The sequence below is a fragment of the Rhinolophus ferrumequinum genome, chromosome 6 (assembly GCF_004115265.2).
Source record: "Rhinolophus ferrumequinum isolate MPI-CBG mRhiFer1 chromosome 6, mRhiFer1_v1.p, whole genome shotgun sequence".
Classification (NCBI taxonomy): domain Eukaryota; kingdom Metazoa; phylum Chordata; class Mammalia; order Chiroptera; family Rhinolophidae; genus Rhinolophus; species Rhinolophus ferrumequinum.
Genome location: NC_046289.1, coordinates 34,260,899 through 34,283,082, shown reverse-complemented (window position 1 = coordinate 34,283,082; position 22,184 = coordinate 34,260,899). Strand labels below are relative to the sequence as shown.

Sequence of the window (22,184 nt, the reverse complement as noted above, 5' to 3'; positions counted from 1 at the left end):
CCAACACAGGTTCTGCAGGCTTTGGGCAGCTGGAGGAGGTAGTCTGGAAGAGTTTTTAGTCTTCTACTCCTAGGAAAAGCTCAGAAAAAAGTAGAAATAGCTCAGAGAAAGCACATGGACCACCAGCGACTCTCTTCACCTTAACCCTCACTCACCTGTCTCATTCAACACCACCTACCACCAAAGGGCAGAATATGCATGTGCCCCCACAGCCCATCCCAAAGCATCCTGCGGCCGTCGGCCAGTGCCTTCCTGCTGGGGCCCCGGGCCGTGCGCGGAGAAGAGGCCGATGCTCGCCCCTCGCCCTGGGGGGGAAACTCTCTAGCAGGCTCCGCCAAGGAAGCGAAGCTGCCGCCGCTTCCTGGCCAAGACTCCAAAATTAGGGCCGCTCTCCCTAGCCGTTGAAGTCCCAGCGACAAACCTGGGAAGAGGCGCCCTCTCTGGCTGGCACCCCTCTGCAGAGGGCGCGGGTCGGAAAGCCAAGGCCGAGGCTAGAGGAAGCAAAGGAAATGGGGCCATATGTAAAGCAGGAAGGACAGCGGGGAACGGGCGGCTTGGCCTAGGCCGCCTCCAGACCTGAATCTGAGGCCTGAGCCCGCTGCCCTTGGCGCAAAGCGCGGGGTCTGAGAACCAGAGCGCGCCGACACCTGCGGGCGGACCGCCCAAGGGCAGCTAGAGGCCATGACAGCTCGATCCCACCGCCGCAGGGCCTGGGCCAACCCCGCAGTAATGTGTCCCACGCCGCTCACGTGCCTCGCCCGGACGTTAGCTCCACGACTACGAGAGGGAACCCGGACTTGGGCCTGGGAAGTGGCTCCGGGGTGCCCCGGAAGACAGCACCTGCGTTGTACCGCGAAGCTCAGGCCGCCTCCTCCTCCACTGTCTAGCCCTTCGAGGCCAGCCTCGCAGCTTCTGCTTTCAGGGGCTCCACCGGTCGGGTCACCAGGCCTCGCTCCTGGAGCTGCGCTGTGATGCCGGTAGCAGAGAGCAGAGGCGCCCCAACTCCCCGCGCTTCGGGAGGGCAAAGTGGCAAGAGCGGCCTCCGGAGTGTGCGGGTGGCAGGAGAAGCTCCCCGTTTTCTGCAGAACGGAACATGAGCCTCTGGATCCCCAACCTGGAGTTCTGCCTGCAGACTTCACCAAAGACCTCCAGGCGGGAGAGGCGGTAGGAGTGAAGCCCCCTTCGGCCGCAAGCGCCGCTGCCGCAGCAGCGGCTGCGGAGCAGAGGAAGGGCGGCTCCGCGCGGATTCAGTGCCAGGTGCCCTACTGGTCCTCAGGGTGCGGAGGAGTGCGGCGTAACAGGGGTCACTGCTCAGCAAAGTAGGAGATCACCCACAAGGGCCAATGCCTCTTCCTGGAAGCTTCCGCTGCAGCTCGGGGTCAAGACCAAGCTGTCCTTGCTTGGAGAATAGGTTCAAGACCCGGTTGTGCCCGGCCCCAGAGGCGCCTGTCTCCCTGCCCGCAGCTTGTGGGGCCTTGAGTCCCTACCTGTTAAGCCAAAAATTGGGGAACCGCCGGCCAAGCCCCTTGGCCTCCGAGTATTTAGGAAACTTCGTTCTCAGCCAAGAGGTCAAGGCGAGCAGGCAGTGAGGACCCAAACAATTCTGTGTTCAAATTTAAAACGTCAAAAAAATCGTCCTAGAGTTTCTGTTTTCATCTTACTTGGCAAAATACTGTAAGGTTTCATCCTAAAAACACTTTATTTATAAGCAGTTGTTCATTACTTTTGGCTATCGTTATGAAATCTGTAGAGGAGAAAGGAAAAATGGCTTTTGATTCAGTTAAACTGCGACCCGAGAAGGTAAATTGGAGGTCCCTTAATAGCTGGTCCTCCAAGATTTCCTCCAGGGGAAAAAAATATATATATATGGTTAGTTCCCCCTAATGATCTCTCTAAAATGATTGCCAAGAAAACCCAAAGCAATATCCAGCTTTCTGTCCTCCTCCTGCTTCTCCCTGGTTTAGCCAGACTGAGCCGAGGGTGACGGAGGGAGGCGTATTGTGCAATTTCTTATTAAACACATCTGGAATATGCGCGCTCTGGATCGAGTGCCAGGGATTTTACAAAGAGTTTATGACTGTGACAGAAAGTTGTCCTTTTAACGAGTTTACAAGCAGTAATCACAGGGGCTTTTACAGGACCGGCCCGCTCTGCTCCTCACCAGATCTGCAGACATTTCCAAGATTCACCAAGCAAGGGAGCAGGAAGTGGGCTCGGGTGCCCAAGGAGACAGAACTTCCACGACCCTAAAATTATACTAAGCAGAGCTGGAAGAGTGGGGGGTAGTCATCGGAGTAGGAAGAGAGGGCATGTAAGAAATTAAAGTAATTGGCCCTTCCTTATTTTCCAGGGAGATTTCCGCGGTGTCCTTTGAAGCCTGTCAGGGTCATTGAAAGCTATCTTTGTGCAAGGTGTTTGTTTTGGGGAGTGAATGTGAAGAATGTGAGGAGATCCCCTGTGAGAGCCCCTCCTGCAGAGGGTGGCATTTCTCCATGGCCCAAGACGTGGAGAATAAACACCCTAGTGACTTAAATAAACACCAACTTAATGATCCAAAACACTAACAAGGGAGACTGGGACCCTGAGCTCCCAATCCAAATGATGGTCTCGGAGTGGCTGTGTGCACATCTGTCCATCACTGAGGGGAAAAATTACTTTATAAGTAAAAGTGACTACAGTTAAGTACAGTGACCCCTTCTCCCTTGAACTCAGTCAAATCCATTTGACACTAAAAAAAAAAAAAAACCCAATCTCATAATAATAAGGCCTTAACTCGCCCCCTCCCAACTCAGTCTCTTAGATCAGGACAGGAAAGATAGGAAAAAGTAAGAAAAAAGAAATTATTATATTAATGGTAATACGGATAGGGAAAAAACAAAATTATGAAACTGTCATGTCAGAAAATAAATAGACTCCCTCTGGGGAACAATATTTTACAAAGCACAAGCAAGCCAATCCTGTTATCCTGAGTAGAATTTTAATAAATAATGCCATTTGTTTCACTAATTTTAAAAGCTAAATACAAAGATACATCATTTTTGCCCCAGGCAAAAATAATATGGAGCCTACTTGATTACTGGGATTTTTCTGAACTACCCGGCAGCACTGCAAAGAGCTCCTATCCTGTTGGTCTGCTTTCTATTTGTACAGGTTAATTCACAAAGTTGCTATCCTCATTCAAGTTTCCTCCCTTTTTTTTTTTCTAAGCAGATAAATCATTTTACTTTCACAGTCTTGTCAAACTTGTTAATACAAAAGAACTGGCTTAACATATGAATGCTGTGGAGAAGAGCTAGTGGTAAACAAAACTGCATTATCTAAATAACAAAAAAAATAAATAAATATCCCAAAGCTACTTTTTTTTCTGTCATATAATTAACTCAGTCACCATTCTTGGTTCAGGTGATGGCCTTCAAAGTACCCTGCAATTCATAACCACCATTAAGTAGGAAACCAACAAAACTATTCATTAAAAAGAAAAAAAATAGGGCCCAATGACAGCAATACACAACTCATCTTTCAGAAACAGAATCGTACTCCTGGTGTTCTACTAAGTTTTAATTTAGACTGGTTTAGGTACAATAGAAAAGAAACCTGAAAACACATGCTGTTTTAGTAACAAATACCAGGTTGCCAGATTTGTCGCAAATGTTTTGCAAGCTAGAAACTGGGAACAGGAGAAACCCTCAACAGGAGTAGGGTACAGATATGAAAGCTTCGAGGGCGTGAGAAGAAATAGCATTCAGGAAAGTGTTTCTTCACATTGGTACATTTTAAAAGTTTGCCATAAAAAAACCCAAGAAAACAAACAACAACCAAAAAACCCCACTAAATTTGACAAAAATAGTTGTATTACTAATGGTCAATTCTATCTCTAACTGCCTCACAGAGAGCGCATTAAGACATTTAGGCACTTGTTTTCCCCCTAATACTGTTCTTTTATTTTAACCTACATAAAGTTGTTTAACACTAAATATGAAAAAATGTAAACTTAATTTTCCCCTTCAAAAAAAAGTTATAAGATTGTATTTTTCCTATTCACCTTAAGAATGCAACCATTTCCTCCCAGGCTGGAGGCTCTTATTTTCACTATTTTGCTCTCTCTCTCTCTCTATTTTCCTTTTCCCCTTCCCAAAAGATTTTTCCATAAATAAATTAAAAAGAAATAATTAAAATCCAGTTGATTTGTAATTCCCATTCATTGGAAAAATAAAACAAAAGGCTACTGAAGCAGGCACATGGGTTGCCCAAAACCAAGACTGGGTGACTGGGTGTTTTTGTTTGTTTGGGTTTTTTTTTTGTTGTTGTTCTTTTTTCCTTATCTCTGCACTGGGAGGGGAAATGCAAAAGTGGAAAGAGTCAGAGAGAAGAAGGTGACTAAGCTTGAAATCGCTGTTGGTTTTGAATTTTATAAAGAGATTTGTGAAAGTCCACCGTTCCTTTATGCGCAAAGAACCCCAGAAACAAGCTGCAAAAATGTTCCTGATTTCTATTTACAAGTGTCTCTAGTTGCTGCTTCAAAGCCCCAGTCCCTCCCCACTTAAGACCCCAAGTCCACCAGACTGGAGGTGAGTGGGCCCAGCAAGGAGTCCTGGAGCTGATGCTGGTGGGCTTGCAGGCCATGGCTGGGCTGCGAGGCCGTTAAGCCAGGGAGAGAATAGTTTGAGCTCCTGGCGTGACCCATATTGCCCTGCAGCAGAAGGACCGAGTTCTGGTCTGGGCTTTGGGGAGGTGAGAATTCTTCTTCTGAGCTGGACATGAGCGGCTTGCCCCCTTCCAGAGGTGAGAGTTGATTCTGCTTGTTGGAGGAGGAGTTATTGTTTTCAGTGTTCTCCCTAAGAAATAGAGGACAACACCATATGGTTAAAAAAAAAAAAGTAAGTTAAAAAAAAGTGTGAGATGGAGGGAGGGGAGCTGGAAGGAGTAAAGGGCCATTGTGCAATTAGTCATCCACCCAAATGGAGGGGCTCTGCCCTCCCACCCATCCCCAACGGTCCTGAGAAGTGAAGAGACTGAAGAGACTGGAGAAATAGGGAGCTATAGGACAGAGTTCCTGGGGAGCAAGGTCCCTATCTCTTCCAGATTTTAGAAAGCCAGAGCAGCAGGGCTTATTTGAAACACACATAGTTTTCATTTTTCTCCAAACAATTATTTTTAAATACCTATCAAACTAGTACCACGTGTAGAAGTAACTAAGTTTGAAAATCTTCCAACAAATGATTGTTGGTGATGAAGAAAATGAACAGGGGATAAACAGTGCCCAGTGCACACTGGTTTGGGGTGAATCAAGTCAATTGTCTTGTTCCCATCTGAGGAAACACTTAAACGTCGAGTTTCCCTGCCCCTGCCCCGAGGTTGTGGTTTCAGAGATACAGGACAGGTCATGGGAAGTGGTGTCCAGAGCGGCCCAGTGACCTGAGTAAACACAGGGAGCGCAGCCAGTCTCTCCGATTTCATCAAGGAGTGGGCCCTCGGGCCTGGCTTGTAGGACCGCCGTTTTGTAATTAAAGTCTAACTGGAACCGTACTGTCCCAGTCCCCGTGTTACTCACTTAATCCTTAATCCCTCACGTCCCACCTTCAAACTCCCCACGGACATCCACACCAGCGCACCGTTCCCCGCAGGGAAACTTCTCGCCCGGGAACAGCCTGTGAACCGGCACCTGGTGCCGGAGCGTCAGTCCCGGCTTTGGGTGCTGGTAAACTTCAGGATTTGGAATCCCTCGCTGCTTTCGCCTTCGTAGTGCTCGCCTGTCCTCCCCACCGGGAGAGCCTGCCTGTCTCCCCCTTTCTCTCCCCTCCTCTCCCAGTCTCGTCCAGAAAGCCCTTTTCAGCTGAATGTATCCAGGTTCTGTGCTTTTCCACCCAGAGTGGAACGCGGAGGCGACATTTTCAGCCCCCCAGGCTCGGAAGCGAACAAAGGAAATCCAGCCGGCTCGGCGCTCAGGTTTCCCCCAAACTCTTCGGCTTCCCGGAGCGCTCTCCCTGACGCTACCACTGCCGCCCCCACGCTCTTCCGAATCTCGGTCGGAAACTCTACAGCGAACGGATGGAGCGGGGCCAGGTGGCCGCGGGTGTCAACGCGAGGAGGGCGGAGGCACAGATAGGTTTTTAAAATATTGCCTTCTGAGCTCTAAGGCTTGGAAAGAAGCCTGCGACTTGAGACCCCTGACTCGTCCCGCGCTGCGGCGCGGACAACCAGATGGACTGGCTGCCGCGCCCGGCTACGCGCGGGGAGTCCCGGAGAGAAGCAATCCTTTCTGGGCTTGGGGCACCGGGAAGTAAATGCAGCGCCACCTCTCCCAAAGCTCTCTTTTCTGTGGATTTTTGAAAGACTTCTCCTTTTGTAAGGCTAGTGCAGAACGAAGCGACGACCTCTCGCCCAAAAGACTAGCAGGAGAGCGCGAGTAAAGCACGGGGCGGCAGTGGGGACAGAGCAGATGTCTCAGGCCAGTTCCACCGCTCCGGCGAGCAAGAGGAGAGAGGTTCGCGACCCTCAGCCCCCACTGAACCCCTTTCCTCGCGTTACCAATCAACACTTCCCTTCTAGCTGATCTAGAAACTCACTCTCCAACCCCCACTCCTAGCCCAGCCAGCCAAAAAGGCATGAAAAACAAACCTAGCGCCAATATTTCCCGACACTCACAACCCAAGAAGCCCACGCGCGGGCGCTCAAATCAAACAAGATCCCATCCCTAGCTAGCCATCTCAGAGTTCATGAACTTTTGCTGCAGTGCCGCGGAGGACCGGGCGCCGCCCGGCGGACGGGCTCCAGCAGGCGGTGAGGACGCGGTGGCGAGTGCCTGCGGGGGCGGGAAAGGGCGGAGGGAAAAGGAGGACATCTCCGGGTCGCCCCAGCAGCGGGAAGCACGCCGCGTACCTTTCCTTGGCCTCGGCAGCTCGGTCTCTTTGCCTCCGGTTCTTAAACCAATTGCTGACTTGGGTGGTGGTGAGGCCGGTGGCCTCGGCCAGCTCCCGCTTCTCACGCGGCGAGGGATAAGGGTTATGCGCGTACCACTCCCGCAGCACGCCCCGCGACTTCTCCTTGAAGCAGTAGCTGGTCTCTTCGCCGTCCCAGATAGTGCGCGGCAGCGGGAATTTTCGGCGCACCCGATATTTGCCCACCGCACCCAGGGGCCGGCCGCGCAGCTTTTCGGCCTCCACGTAGTGAGCCTTCAGCCACAGTTGCTGAAGCTTTGGGTGGTTGTGAGGCGAAAACTGGTGGCTCTCCAGGATCTTGTAGAGTTCGCGGAAGTTGCCGCGGTGGAAGGCGACCACGGCCTTGGCCTTGAGCACGCTCTCGTTCTTGTGCAGGTGGTCGCAGGCGGGCAGCGACCATAGGAACCTGCCTAGGCGCTCCAGGTTCCCGCCTTGCTGCAGAACCTCGCACACACATGCCACTTGCTCTTGCGTAAAGCCGAACGACGGCAGCATCGACATGGCTGGGGCCTGCCGAGGCGCACTGCCCGGACGCACGCGGCAGGGAGCAGAGCCGAAAAAGCAAGGGGCGGCGGCAGCGGGGAGGGGGGCGCGGCTGCTCCTAACCCCCTCCCTAGGCTTTCCCTAGTCGAAAAAGCAACTCGAGATTTGGGGATGGACGGCCCAGGAAGAAGAGGAGGAGTACTGGGGCACACGCAGGACACAGAGCAGCCGGCTCACTCCGCAGCCTTTCGGGCCTCGCTGGCTCCAGCCTCCCGCCGGGTGGATGCTGCTCGTTGCCGGGGAACTTGGTTTCTGTTCTCTCCGCAGCTGCCTTAAAGCGCGCAGCGTCCCTGGCGCGCTGATTGGCTGCGGGCGGCGCCTATCCCTGGCAGGCCAGCCCGCGCGCCGCCGGGCCGGGCCGCGAGGCTGCGCCGCCCTGCGCGGGGAGGGCGAGGCTGTGGAGTGGGGGATTGGGAGTGGTGAGAGAAGAAGGACCCGGAGAGGTGGGAAGCGAGGTGGAGGGCGGGGAGGGGGTTAGGAGGGAGCCTAACTGCCGGGGGGCGGGAGTGGGTGAGCGCGTCAGGACCCTGCAACGTGAGCCCCCTCTCTAGTGTCACCTAAGGGCAGCCGCGCACATCTCTACGCAAATCAATGACTCCAGACCTTCTAATTCCCTTCCTCTCCCTCTGTACCCCTGTCCCTGTCCCTTGCAGACTTGCCCTTTCCCGGTGAGCTCATATTTAATTACCTTAATGTTGGAATGAATAAATAATGGTTTGATGAATAGCTTATGGGACGAGATAAATAATACAAGAGCAGACTAGAGCTTCAAGCTGCAGCCGCTGGAAAAGTGGCTTCTCTCCGGGCTGGCTTCAGCTCCAAACTTAATTTTCTCCTCCCTTCTCCACCCACCCCCCCTCACGCCCCTACCGCCCTCCAAAGGGCATTCGTACTCCCAGCTGGATAGCGCTTCCCTCATTCTCAGAAGCCCGTGACTATTTGGGACTACGTGAAGAGCTGCTTAGAACGCATTGAGGAGCGGCGGGTTCATTTGTGATTTGCCATCTTAATGTTCTATGGTTTAAGCCTGAAGACTACTGGACTCAGTTTCCCTATCTGCGCGGTTGCGTTTTCCAAGGCCACTTCTGCGACTGCGGAATGCCGAGAAGCTTTATTTGCTATTAGCAAAAATGCTTTGGGAACCTCGTAGGAAAGGCGCTGGATGGGGTGTAAATTAAATAAAACTGTCCCGCTCCAATAGCCGTCCGGTTGTAATATAATCCTTGTCCTACTCTGAGACGGACACTTCCCTCAAAGCGAGGACGACAGCGGCTCCAAGATTAAATAAAGAGGTGTGTGTGTGTGTGTGTGTGTGTGTGTGTGTGTGTGTGTGTGTGTAGATTACAATGCTGGCCTATTTTACGGCCAGGGAATGAGAGATGTCCTGCAATTTCAGTCCCATCATCTCTTACTTTGTGTATGTGTGGAGAATGCTTAGTAAAACTGCACAAACAAATGAAGCTCTAATTATCTTAAGCCTCATTTGCACACCTTGTTCCAAAGCAATTACTAAAAAGATTTTGAAAACAATTAGTGTCTATAAACAAAGATAATCTATTGTCAGTAGCTGAGACTGGTAGAAGATAAGAACAATGCGTTGAGATAAGGGGAGCCGAATGGTGGAAGGAGAGTGACTTTATGACTATACTTATCTCTGATTAGATAAGTTCAAAACAGAAGTGTAAGTACACTTCAAAAACGCTTTTGATTTAAATGCACCCTCTTAGTGAATGCAAAGAACAAACTCTAGGCTCTTTAAACTTGCTTGTCTTCTTTAAATATGTTTTGATTCCATCAGCCCGAGCCTAGCTCCACATAACCCTTTGCATATTGAGACATATAAGTGGAAGAATAAGAAGCACTGTGTGGGTTTCCCCTTGTATTATTTATATGGTTTTAAAATAATGCACCCAGTCCAGTGTACCCTGCAATGTACATTTTAAACTCATGAAGGGTTTCCACCTCCTGGCTGGCTCTCCAGAGATTCCAAGTAGAGGGAAGCTGCTTCTCTGCTGAACTCCCACACAAAGCTTTTTGCATCCTTGAAACTCTGCAGTATCCCATGCAATTAGACCTTGGGAACAGATGCTGATGTTTCATTGTGTTTAGAATTATTTTTAAGTTCATTTAATGGGTGCATATTATTTCAAAAGAGCCCCTACCACATGGTGTGCCCAATGACTTACTTTCTAAACTGGAAGCCTGGCACGGCTGAACTTAAGTCCATGTGTCTGGTAATTTTCCCTCCCCGTCTTATTTTAGTACACATGATGTTTCAGATGAAGTCTTAAGAAGCGGCAGTGTCCTGCCAGAAGGAATGTCTCTGCTTGGAACAGTCCTTATTGACATGGCAGCTGTGTGCGGACCGGAACGGAGTTTAAACTCAGCTCTAAAACTCAGTTAATACCCTAAAGTCTGGAGCAAGTGCGCAGAATTACAGTGTGTGTGTGTGTGTGTGTGTGTGTGTGTAGCAGGGTTGGGGGGGCAGGTGTCTGTAAGTACAGCCACATCTCCCACATCTCTTAAAAGACAAATGGTAAGTTGAGTATGGGGTGTACTTTGTAATTAACAATTTTGTATAAGGAAATGAGGCGTAGTTTGGACAAATAAGGACAGATATAGATTTACAGGGGATGAGGTGGCAATTAGACACCAATATGACCACCTTTTTTCCGACTTCCTCTAGACCTCCCTGCCCACTTCTTTTCACCTCTCTTCGAAAGGAACCACGACGTACTAAACATTGGCGACAAATGGGCAGACGACCCTGTGGGCACCGTGATTACGGGCACCGGATTGATGAGAAGTAGCGCTAATCCTCAGGCCGTGCCCAGCTCCGCCACCCTTTCTCCTTGCGTTTAACCCAATAGATAGCGTAACCAGAAAGGAAAAGTGCTATTCGCTTTGCACTAGGGAGCCTACCTGCTATTTCGATCCCTTGGTTAGGGGAACCAATTGTTATAACTGTTAATTATTGACTCGGATATATAAGGTTTCCCAAAATGGAACCTTTCACTGAAACCACTAAAAGAGGTAAAATGACATGAATTTACAAACCACATAAACCAAATGATCCATTTTAAATCGCACACAGAAAGGTTTGAGTTGTTCTAGTAACTTAAAACCTTTGCTGTCAATGCAAATCACACGAAAAACAGAGATGCGTCAAAGATTTAAAGGGAACGAGCAACTCTAGCTGCTGCCCTCGCCGCATCGCAACTCCCGAAGGTAACGCGGCTGGCGAGGGGTGCCCGACTCCAGGTTTCAGTTCTCCTGTGTCTCTGTGCAGGTAACGGCCGGAACGCGCACAACTGGTCTATGGAAAGGCCAATACGAAGGTACTAGTTGCTGCTGGGATTTCTGTCTGGGCTGACCTAAGGCCTTGGTTTAAAAACCTCTGGCTGGGACCCACTTGTTTCCCATTCTGGCTTGGAGCGAGATGCTTTGGGGCTCCCGGCCCGCTTTCTTGGAATTCCTTCGCCATCAAGAAGGGCAGTGGGGATCCTACTCTACCTACAGATACTTGGAAAGGAAGGCATCGAGAGGTGTTTCTTCAATAAATTAGCGTCGTTGCTCTGGGGCAGTGCGGGGACTCCCCAAATCCTGGTTGAAGTGACAACATTCATTTTTTTCCCCTCTGCTTGGTCGGGAACTTCGGGTGCCTTCGACTCTTGGGATCCCGGTCTCCGATGGCCCGCGAGGCGCCGGAGCAGCCGCCCACCTGCCTCCTGGGGGACGCCGCTCCCGGCAAGGTCTGAATAGGCGAAGGGCTCAGGCAGGGAGGTTTGCGGACCCGGAGAAGAGAAACCCAAAACCAGTCCATTAGTAAATGAGTTTTGTGTTGTCAAGGTTCTTTCCCATCCACTTGCTGTTCTGAAAAATAGATCACGTTTCGTTATCTTTAGTGGGAATCTGCAACGTGACACCGGATCCGAACGGCCCCCGCCTCTCTCCCTCCCTCTTTCCAGCCATGCTAGGCCGGACCGAGGGGAGCCGGCCGGCCTCCACAGCTTATTTCTGAACAATGAAGATTTGTCTGTTCCCCTAATATATTTATGTATGGAGGGAGGGAGGGAGTTTTCTCCTGGAAGCGGGAAGCGCGCGAGCAGAGCCTCCCGCTTCCTTGGTGCGAAAACTCAGCGTCAGCCCAAGACTGGGGGACAGCCGCCCCCCGCCCACACCTGGACAAACAACTGCCAGCCAGCCCGGCTTGCTGCTAAAAACGCTGCTGTCCCGCGCGGCTCCTGAAAATACAGTCTCCACATTGTCCCGGAGTCGGGGGAGGGAGGGGGGAGAGAGAGAGAGAGAGAGAGAGAGAGAGAGAGACTGAGAGACACTGAGAGACACCACCACCAGAGAACTCAGACCGCAGGGGAACAGAGCTGGCGGGTGTGTATTTGGAGGAGTTGTCCTCTTCCTCTCTGTGTCCCCACTTCTGGTCTCTCTCTCTCTTTCTCTCTCTCTGAATCTCTCTTTCTCTCTCTCTCTCTTTATAATTCTCTTTTAAATCTGAAAGAGGAAACTCGTTCATTCTGTGTGTGAACCTCTGTTTCTCATTGTTTTATTTTCTCTTTCAGTCTCTTATCTGTCTCATCCCCTTTCCCTGTCTCATTCTTCTCATTGTTCTCTCTCTCTCTCTCTCTCTCTCTCTCTCTCTCTCTCTCTCTTTCTCCCCCTCTCTCTTCTCTATATCTATTTCTCTCTCTTAGTTTTCCTCCTTTCTGCAAGGTTCTGGGCGCCTGCGCCTGATTTTTTCTGCCCGGAGACCAGGCGCTGTGAAGTTTTACAGTGTGCTGATGTCGCGCCCAGATGACTCTGAAGTATGGGCAGGGGCTTCGGCTCAGTCGATGGGACCCAGCCACACTGAGTGGTGGCGTCGTCACAAGGTGGGGGCGCCCGTGGGTAGAGCCAGGGAAAGTGGGTTGGCCACCTGGGGGGGAAAGGGCCGACTTCAGCTGCGATCTGAGGAGGCTCTGGCCCAGGGACTCGCCCACCGCCAGATTTGGGCCAGAAGACGCCACTCAACATCAGATGCCAAGTACCTCTCTGGAAAGTGAAGGAGAGTGTTATAAGAATCCATTCTTAAGACTTGAAGATACCCTTGTCCCCGTCTCTTTATAAATATTGCCTTAGGGCAAGTTTACAAAAAGATACTCTCCAAGCTCCCTTATCTTCTATTGAGTTTCCAATCAGCTTTTTTCTCAACTAATGTACATCCTGAATACCGCATCTGTCTAAGCTAAGAAGAATTTCCTTTTGGGAGGTGAAAGCCTGCAGCTCCTCCTGTTCAGAGGAAAGTGCTAGTGACAGTAATGCAGGGTGACACTAAATAAACAGTTAGGGTGGACTGGAAAGATGGAGTTAATTATCCAGTGAGCTGCGTTTCAGCCCAGACCATCAGGGGCTGATTTGTTTTGGCTCAGAGTCCGAAGGAGACAAACCACTCTCTTCTTTACATCTCTTAGACATCCCGATCGTTGGTTTCTCCAACAAAACAAAAACCGCTACCCAGGTATCACTGCTTTGATTAAAATTTGGTTTATTACTCCTCTGCAAACTCTACAAAAATGTCCACTCCACTGCCCCCATAACCTTGGAGAGAAGATCCAAAGTGACCCAAAAACGCACTCCCAAATTCTCCGCCCCCCATCCCCCAGGCCCATTGGTGAGGAAAGTGGACATCCAGCAACCTTCCCCATCTCTTCATTTGGATTCTTACAATAAGTTTATATAATCACGTGTTTATAAAAACTAAGATGTTAGCCTGGTTTTTACGATGGTTTAACTGCCCGCCCTCCTCCAAAAAAAAAAATCAGGCTTCGTGAAATTTTAGATGCAATTAGATTTATTGTTTGCGTGATTCACTGACTATCCGGTTTCCTCAGGTAAGCCTGCACTTACATATAAATCCTAGTAACTTAAGACGTTTCCCGCCCCACTTTGCTCTTCCCTCCCTCCCCTCACGCCACCACCCCGCCACATTCTGATATTAATAATCCCCGGCTGCCCCTCTTTCCGGGTCATTACGGTACTGCTGGTCTCTAATCAATCCTAATGCGATGGCAATTGGAGTCCCTGATGACTGCGGCTCGGGTTTCTTGTAATGGCTCTACCACATTTTCCTGGACCTCCTTCTTTAACCTGAGATGCCAGGGGGACGAGTCCCTTCTCGGCTGCTGATTACTTCAAGATGTGGGGGCTGGTTTAAGCAGAAGGAGAAAGAGACACGCGCACAGCGTGGCTACTACGGCGGGCTGGGCCGCTGGGGCGAGCAAGGCGACTGCACGCCCGGCGCCGGCACCCGAACGCATTTCGCTACTCTCTTTTCTTTTCTCCCCATTTTCCAGGCCCAAACGCACCCTGGCAGACCGAGGTGAAGATTCTTAGAGCATTCCCCCCTCCCCGCTCCCCTTCCCCTGCTGGTGCGGCGACGCCTGGTAGTCTCTCGGCCTCTCCAGTTCTCTGGTGTTCCCACCCTGCGGCGTCCGCCCCGGCTCCCGGGCCAGGCCTGCCCCTCTCTCAGCAGTGAACGCCTCTCCCCATTCCTCAGAGACGGCCCCTCTTTCCGCCTGGTTATTTCCTCCCAGTACCATCCACCCTCTCCAATTTTAGTGTAGTAGTCCCAAAGAGGAACTGGATTCTTCCCCGTCTCCCCTGCTGACCCTTGACCTCTCGTCCCTTCCTTAGCAGTGCTTGAAGCTACCAGTTCCTGACCCAAAGGCGAGGCCAGAAGCGTGGCCAGATCCTGTAGGGATATGACCCCCTCTCTCCCGACTTCTGAGGGGCCATCACTCAGAATTCTTAACCTCTAGGAACAAAGGCCTGACATTTCTTTCTACTGGTACCATTGGGAGAGAAGACCAAGAGTGGGAACTTGCGCGAGACCTCCCTTTCGCCGGCGGAAATCTCGCTGGTTTCCCCTACCACTGGTCCAGGCCTGGCAGCAAGGCGATCAGCACGTTCGCGGCATTTGTATTCTTCCATTTCTCAGACTAAAGCCATTTAGCGTAACCCGAGCTCAGGATAATTGCCACGTTTCTGCCGCGATACTTTTAAAAACAAGATAATGCTTCTGAATTGCGGAAGAAAGTGCTGCGGACAAATTGGGCGCTGAGCTGCGGAGATGGATCGCTTTGTTAGGGGCGGCCAGTGGTTTGTGACTCAATTAGTGCATTTCTGGGAGCCGCCTGCGTTCCGCAGCCGGGTCAGCTCCAGGCGAGCTCCCCTTGTGGCTCCAAGGCGCCGGGAAGGGCTGGGGGTGGGGTGGGAGTACTTCAGACCTGTACCTGTGTCCAGGCAAATCCACGCCACGGGAAATGGTTCTGCATTCCATATGAGTACATTGTTTGGGTTCTAAAGGATCCAGAGTTTCGCGGACAGAAGCTTAACTGCCTCTGCACCGGACTGGGCCGCGCGGCATTTGTCTGAAGCACTAGTCCTCTGAGCTGTGGGAAAGACACACTGGGCGGAAGGTACTGGGAAGGTACCCATGCCCCTCCGCGCGTCTGACCCACCCGCCTGGGCTTGGCTTTTGCAACGTTTTCAACACCGCTGCAGTGCTTGGCGCAGCCCTCCTGGAAACCCGCGGACTGCGGCGCTTTGGGGACTCGCGGAACAGGCCGTAGAAGTTTTCCTTGCCTCTCTTCAAGTTCACCCTCAACCCTCACACATAACCCCCACGCAGGCCCTTGTCCACGTTTCGCCCGCCCATCCTAAGGTCCGGGGTAAGCCTCTTTGCCAGGTGCGCGCGCGCGCGCGCGCGGCCAGGTCGCGGCGCGCGGGCACCGGAGAAAGCTCACAGCGCCGCGTGCTCGCGGCCCCGCCCGCTAGCGCGCTGTGCCGAGCTTGGGGGGAGCCGGGCCTCACTCCCGCCGCGCCGCCTGCGCCAGGAACCCCTCCCCGGGGCCGTGCGAGAGTTCTGGGGCGCCGCGTACGCGCCGGGGACGGCTCCGCCCAGTCAAGCCGCCAGAGATCGGGCGTTCAGGCCGGGTTGGCGTGGGGTCCGGACTTGAGCAGGCTTCGGACCCCGCTGCTCTCTCGCGTTGTTCCCCGGGGAGGTTACTGGAGCGTGAGGAAGGACCCGACAGGGCCAGGGAGGGCGGGGGCACGAACGAGACGCCGGGAGGTCAGCGGAGCAGAGAGAGGGCTACGGCAGGAGGAGAGAGAGAGGGCGCTGTCTTCCTGGCAAAGGATTCCGACCGGCAGGAACCGAAACAAAACAAAACAAAAAGAGAGAAAGAAAAGAAAATCTGCCGAGTTGAGCCCCGGGGGTGAAGGGCGCGCTGCGGGGAGGGGCTGTGGGGTGGCTGAATGGATTCTCAGCCCACAGTTCGGGAGTCGCCTGGTCAGCCGCGGCCTTGCCAGCGCCGCGTAGCTCCGTGCAGGACTCGCAGGAAGGGAGCCTTCTTTGGCTCCTTTAGCTCTCCCCATAGTTGCCTTCCTTTAGGACCATCCCTCCCTCGCTTTCTCCCTCGGAAAACTGGAGGTAACGGTGACGCTTCACTTGCGATTTGAGGTGCCCCAATTTGCCCGAGGCGAACGGTGGTGGCGATGGTAGGGAGGTTGGAATCTGGATCCCCTTTCCAGGAGCGCAGCCCTTCTTCAGTTTCGTGAGTCCTGCGGAAGGAAACCGCGACACCAGCCAGTGCTTCACATCCAAGCGCCGCAGCAAGTGGCCTCACCTGGTTTGACGGCACCTTATCCAGGAACAACGGAGATAGAAGACCTTATTTACTGTCGCCAGTTGGCCGGGGCGCACACTTGGAGACCAGAGGGTCCAGAAGACGGCTATTACCAACCATTCCCCACCCAAATTCACGAATCTAAAAACTGAATTTATACTAATCGAGAGAAACTGCTATCCCTCCATTCCAAAAGTACACATTTCTCTGTCATTTACAAAGGATAATGTGTTCTTGATTTTCTGTGCTCATAATAAACCAGGCAAAGCAAAACAAAAGGATCCAAACTCACTCATCTTCTGTCTTGAAAGGTCTCTATTAATGGACGTAGTTAAAGGCTCTCCTGATTTTTACTAGAACCGATCATCTCCTTACATGTCCACTACCAGAGAGTTTCAAGCTCCAGTCTCCATGTGATTTTCCTGGGGAATCGTGACTTTTCCAAAGTCCTTCCAGCAGAATCCAGGTGGCCCTGTAGTTCCGCTTTTGGCAAGAGAGCTATTTCCTAGGAGTAACTGGGTGGGCTTCAATCCGCCTGCCTCTTCACATTGAGAAACGCTTCTCTTGTGGGAACGTCTGTTTCTATTCATCCGATTTTGTAATTTCTTTGATCAGCCTAAATATTTTCTTGGCAAACGGAAATTGACCATGCCATGAATATGATAACCTGCTTGGAAAAAAAAGCTATTTTGTTTCCAAGCAGCAGGAAAAAAAAAAAGAGGGGGGAGGAGCTGACTGGTAGGAATGCCTGTAACAGATTCCTGCACATACATCTTTTTGCAGTCTCTGAAGCAGCTTTGTGAAAGCTGCCTTTTCCCCCTAATATAGTTTCCTCCCTTTCTCTCCTCCCCTCAGATAAACACACACCTGGTCTCCTAAAAGTCTTTGATACTCTTTATAAAAAAAAAAATAGAACTTCAATGGAGGCCTCTGGAGAATTTCCCTTTAAAACATAGATGAAAGGCAAGGTTAATACAATGTTCTCTTAATCCCTTTGCCTTCTGAGTCAAAATAAATATTTTCTTCTGCGTGTGATTCTACATCCTGCCATTTGGCTGCGGCTATAAGCAAATCGACCGGTAATAAAAGTGTTTTGGGGTTGTGTATTAAATGCAGTTCTCTTGAAATCAAGGAAGGGGGAGGAGCCTTACTTCACAGGAAAGAGTTGGTGGGTTTCTGAAAAAGCTGCAAGAAAAGGACCTTTCACCTCTCATTAGTGATGCCATCAGTGCTCGGGCAGAGTGGAGCTGAGGTCATGTTACATATGGCACACAGTCTGCTCAGCACTTGAAACGTCAGCTTTGAAATTTTAGAGAGGGGAAAGGTCATCTTTAATAAGCTAAAGTCTGGGGCTCCCATTGCCCTCATTGCAAACTGGGTGGGTGTCCATATGCTTCAACCTTTCTGCATAAGTTTTTTTTTTTTAAATTTGCAGTTTTAAGCTGATTTTTGTTTCACATATTCATTTATTAATGTTAATACTACAGGCCTTTCATTTTCATAGCAACTCTCTCATCTTTTCTTTTCTTTTTATGCGATCATAAAACCGTCTGTTCTGAGTGATCGCTTTTTAGAACTAAACTTCCCAGGAGAAATGAAGTGTATCTGTCCATCTGCATCCATGGATCCAGACATGTGGGCTATAGGGTTACCCTTCTGAGTGGGTAATTTAGACTTCACTCTTGTATACCACATAATTTACTGAACCTTCAAAACATTAAAACTTCCATATTATGTAAAAGCTCTAGTTTCTGAAAACTTCCTGGGTTCTACTAAAATTTTTCATGCCAGTTACTGAAATTTCACATTTTGTTTTTACCATGTGAGGGAAACTCTCAAATCAGAATATACTGATTCTTCTATAAGGCTTAAAGTTAAGGCTAACTGACAGATGCTACAATAGTAGATACAGCACTGAAAAAAAGTGCTAATATCTCACTTCCTTGTACAGAATATATTAGAAACATTTGTGAATGTTTAATCCTCAAATTTGTTCAAGAAGTGAAGTCAACCAAACCTAAGCCACTGAACTATCCCCAGATCTCTTTGTAGCCACTGTTAAGATGGATATAAATATTTTTCTTTCATGTAACTCTGCAAGGAACTTCTCAATAGTGATTTGTCATTTACTCAGTTCCAGAAACTTTTTTCCATATGGACCTACTACTGTCCAAAAGGAGCAATCTCACCAAAGTTTTACATGCTTTCCTCACTTATTTTTCTTTATATCTGTTAAACCATCTTATTTATCATATATCCTAGATTTTAGTTGTTTCTTCAGTTTTTCCTTCTTTTACATAAAAGTTACATATTTTGTCCTTGTAAAATAAACTTTAGAAAATAAGACAATATGTATGACAATCAGGTTCAAACAGTAGACTAAATGATATTTAAAAATTTCTTCTACCACTCTGCAAATAGAAAACATTGAAAACATTTTCAAACATCCTCTTGAGCCAACAAGGGGTTCCTAATTACTGAAGAATTTAATAATTGTGATATGCAGGGAGGTGTTGGTTTGTTTTGTTTCTAGTTAGAGTCTCAAAAAATCTGTAATTTTGGATGAGCAAAAATTTTAAAAAACAGTCTGCATAACAGCAACGGGAACTATATAGATGGGGAGGATGATTTTACAACCAAGAATGACATCAAGTAAATTATTTATTTGCAATCACTTTCCTACATTAGGGTTTACTGCTAATAAGCTAGTGGACTTTGTGATACTTTAGCAAACCCAAAGCACCTGAGTCTTTGATGACCCAAATGGTTTAGTAAGTCCAATCAATCTAGTCAATACAAAGTCAAAATACAGATGCAGACACTATAGTCTTAGGAGTGCATGTGTGTTTGGGAGGCAGGTAGTATTCTTTTTTCCTTTTCTGACTAAATTTTAAATTCCCAAAAATACTCCTGGAAAATTTAAGGGCAGATAGAGCAGATTGTGTTATTCCAGTAAGCCTGAAAAACAGGAAATGGAATATTTCAAGAGGCATGTTCATCATTGACAGGTGGATAACTCATTAAAGGCCTATAAAAGGAATACTAATAATTTACACTTTTTATAGGATCCCTCACTCAAAAACAAGCCTGATCTCATTCATCTTCTTGGAACTTTGAGCCATTATCCTTATTACAAAGAGCGATTATCCCTATTTCAAAAATATGGCAGAGGTATTATTTGCCAGTGGAATTACAAGTCAGAGGCAGTTTGGAGATAAGAACTACAAATCCCAGATCCTTTCCAATTTACATAAAAAGCAATTTTCCATAAAAAGATCAATTATTAAAGTGATTTGGATTTAGTGAGTACTTGTAAAATGTTATTCTCCTTAAGTTCGACTCTATCGTTCAGGTTCAAGATTTATAAGAAATTTCATAAATATATTTAAATTACCAAGAAAAAAATGTAACATGAAGTAGCATCAGTCCACATAGGTTTGGTAGTTCTTCCATCCTGGAAATAAGCCATAGTCTTGGTGCAAATGTCGTGTGGGAGGAGACATACAGATTACAGTACCATGAGGTAATTACTACAGCTTAACTGTCCCACAGAGAAGCTATTAAGTGTTCATAGACAGGGTTATCATAGAATACATATTCTATGCCAAGATTTGGCCTGTACCCTCAATGCTTACAATTCTTTCTTTGGCTTCTTTAGGAGAAGGAATACTAGAAATTCCAGAAAAGTAAGGATTGGTTAATCTTGAGGGCAGTGCTTCACAAATTTTAGGGGTGTGTGCAAATGACCTGAGGCATGTGTAAAAAATGCAGCTGGGCCCTACCACTAGAGTTTTTGATTCCCTCGGTTTAAAGTGGGGACCCTGTAATCTGTATTTCAACAAGTACTCCATGTCATTTTAATGCAAGGTATTAGTGGGCTATTCTTTGAGAAAAAAAAAAATCACTCTGCTTCAGGTAGGCGCATTTAAACAGGAGGGTTCTATCAACAGGAATAAAGTTTAAACTCCAGATGTTGACCTAACCAGAATTTACTTTTCTTTGTATGATTTTTAAAAGAAGACTCTTAAATTAGGTTTCTACCAGCAGAGAGGCTCTGGGTTTCTGATGAATTTTGTAGGAATTAAAGTGTTTCCAGCTAGTAATTAGATAGGAAATCATTTGTCCTTTTAAACTGATTGCTTCTGCTGAACGAGCTAGCAAGGAAGTCACACCAAACCAGGAGAATGAGACAAAAAAGAAAAATCTCTGAAGAAAATCCAAGCACCAGTCACAAAAATTAAGGAAATCTCTTTGGCCAAAAAACAGTGCATAGGAATGTAATGGAAAACGAGCCAGTATTGCCTTCTGAATGCTACCTTAAAAATCAAACGTCTTTTAAACATCTCTCAATGGGCATGACCTCTTTAAAACGGTGTAATCCAATTGGGTCCCATCCCCCAAGATTTGCAAGAAATGGAAATGCTTTGGAGAGTTGCCACACTATGATAAAAGGAATAGAAAATGAAATCTCAAAGGAAGTTAAAAGTGGTTGTCTGTACTGCAAAAATGTGGTTGCTTCTTGCTTATAAGAGGGAGATTAAATACTGGAAAAGATTAATAATCATAATTTATTATTTTTCTCCCTTGAAATATTATTTGAAAATGAGGTCATGGAAACAAACTCTGCTGTTGGAGGTCAAGAGGTAATTAGTTGAACCTGCCACTCTAAGTAGAATCCCTCAGAAAACATTCTTGATGAGACAGCCCCCTGTTCAGCTTAAACACTTCAGTATTGGAGAACTCACTACCTCACATCTGTTTTGCGTGTTTCAAGACTCACTCAAACAAGAAAGATACCGTATGGTGGTAACAAAATCACATGGAATCCATGATCCTGTAAAACTTGATGAAATGTGAGAGAAACATGGAGGGATCTTCTAATTACCTGTTGGTCAAGGAAGTTAGAGTAATCTACTAGCTAAACTGCTTTCTCAAGTTTCCATTTTAGGCATTTCTACTGTTTGCCCACTGCCTAGTAGGCTGCTGGAGTTCACTATAGGAAAAGTAAATATTGTCATTTCAAATAAAGAACTGTTTATTATATAACAGAACAGAGGCTGCCTTCTATTTTTGAGATTCTGCTAAGTTAATTGGGGACAGTAGTCAAAGCAGCTGCCCAGGAGATGGTGTTTTCCAACAGCTACAGTCCTTAAAGCTAAACTGGGTTCATGTTTGTCTGCAAAGTGGCAATCACGTTGTTCTTTTCATTGGATGTTCTCTGGCTCCTTTGGGGTTGAGTAAATGGGGGCACCATTTGTACTACTTTACCAGCCCATTTGACTCCTGTGGTGAGGGCAAAACCATAAGCCAAGACAGATCAAAGCCAAACCTGAAAGCCTGCTGCCATTAGTGGGCTTCATCCCAGACTCTTCTCAATGAAAGGGGAAAGGTTGACTTAATGCCTTTTTCCATGTAAATCTGGGGTTCCAAAATTTTGATAGGTTTGGGACTAGGCTTACTATTTTTAATAACTTCACATCCATTTTGGTGGAGATTTGTCTGCTGCTGTTTTGAGAAACACTGGTTTAACTACATGATAAAGAAAAGAAACCTGTACTGAGTGGTGATTAAAGTTTTGCTTAATAAAAAAATGTTTTTCAGGAATAATACTTTGCATTTCTATAATGCTTTCTATTTTTCAAAGGACTTTTTACATTTGATCCTTACTTGTGAGATGGATGAGGAGGAATAATATTAATTCCATTTTACTAATAAAGAAAAAAGTGACTGTATATGTCCCATCTTTGTTTACCCAGTTTGTAGTCTGATGTCTACTATGTCAAAACATATAGATGTACCTCAACTTTATAATGGCTATATTTCATGGATTTAAAAAAATTATCTAACTATTCTTTTATTGATGGACATATCTTTTCCCCCAACCTTCTTCTTTTATAAATAATGGTTTTGTGTTTGTCTTTACACATATATCTTTGAGTACTTGTGTGACTATTTCATTAGGGTAAATTGCTTAAAGTAAAATTGCTGAGTCAAAGGATATGTATATTAAAATTTTGATGTA

At 47.9% G+C, this 22,184-nt stretch overlaps 1 protein-coding gene across 1 annotated transcript; it reads right to left on the bottom strand.

Annotated features, from left to right (window-relative positions):
* Window positions 1–1,649: 1,649 nt before the first annotated feature.
* Window positions 1,650–7,756, bottom strand: SIX1 (SIX homeobox 1). The gene is made up of 2 exons (XM_033108916.1): window positions 6,880–7,756; window positions 1,650–4,835 (listed from the first exon to the last, which is right to left on the bottom strand). The coding sequence occupies exons 1-2, from the start codon at window positions 7,437–7,439 to the stop codon at window positions 4,541–4,543; spliced, it is 855 nt and encodes a 284-aa protein (XP_032964807.1). The 5' UTR covers window positions 7,440–7,756; the 3' UTR covers window positions 1,650–4,540.
* Window positions 7,757–22,184: the final 14,428 nt, after the last annotated feature.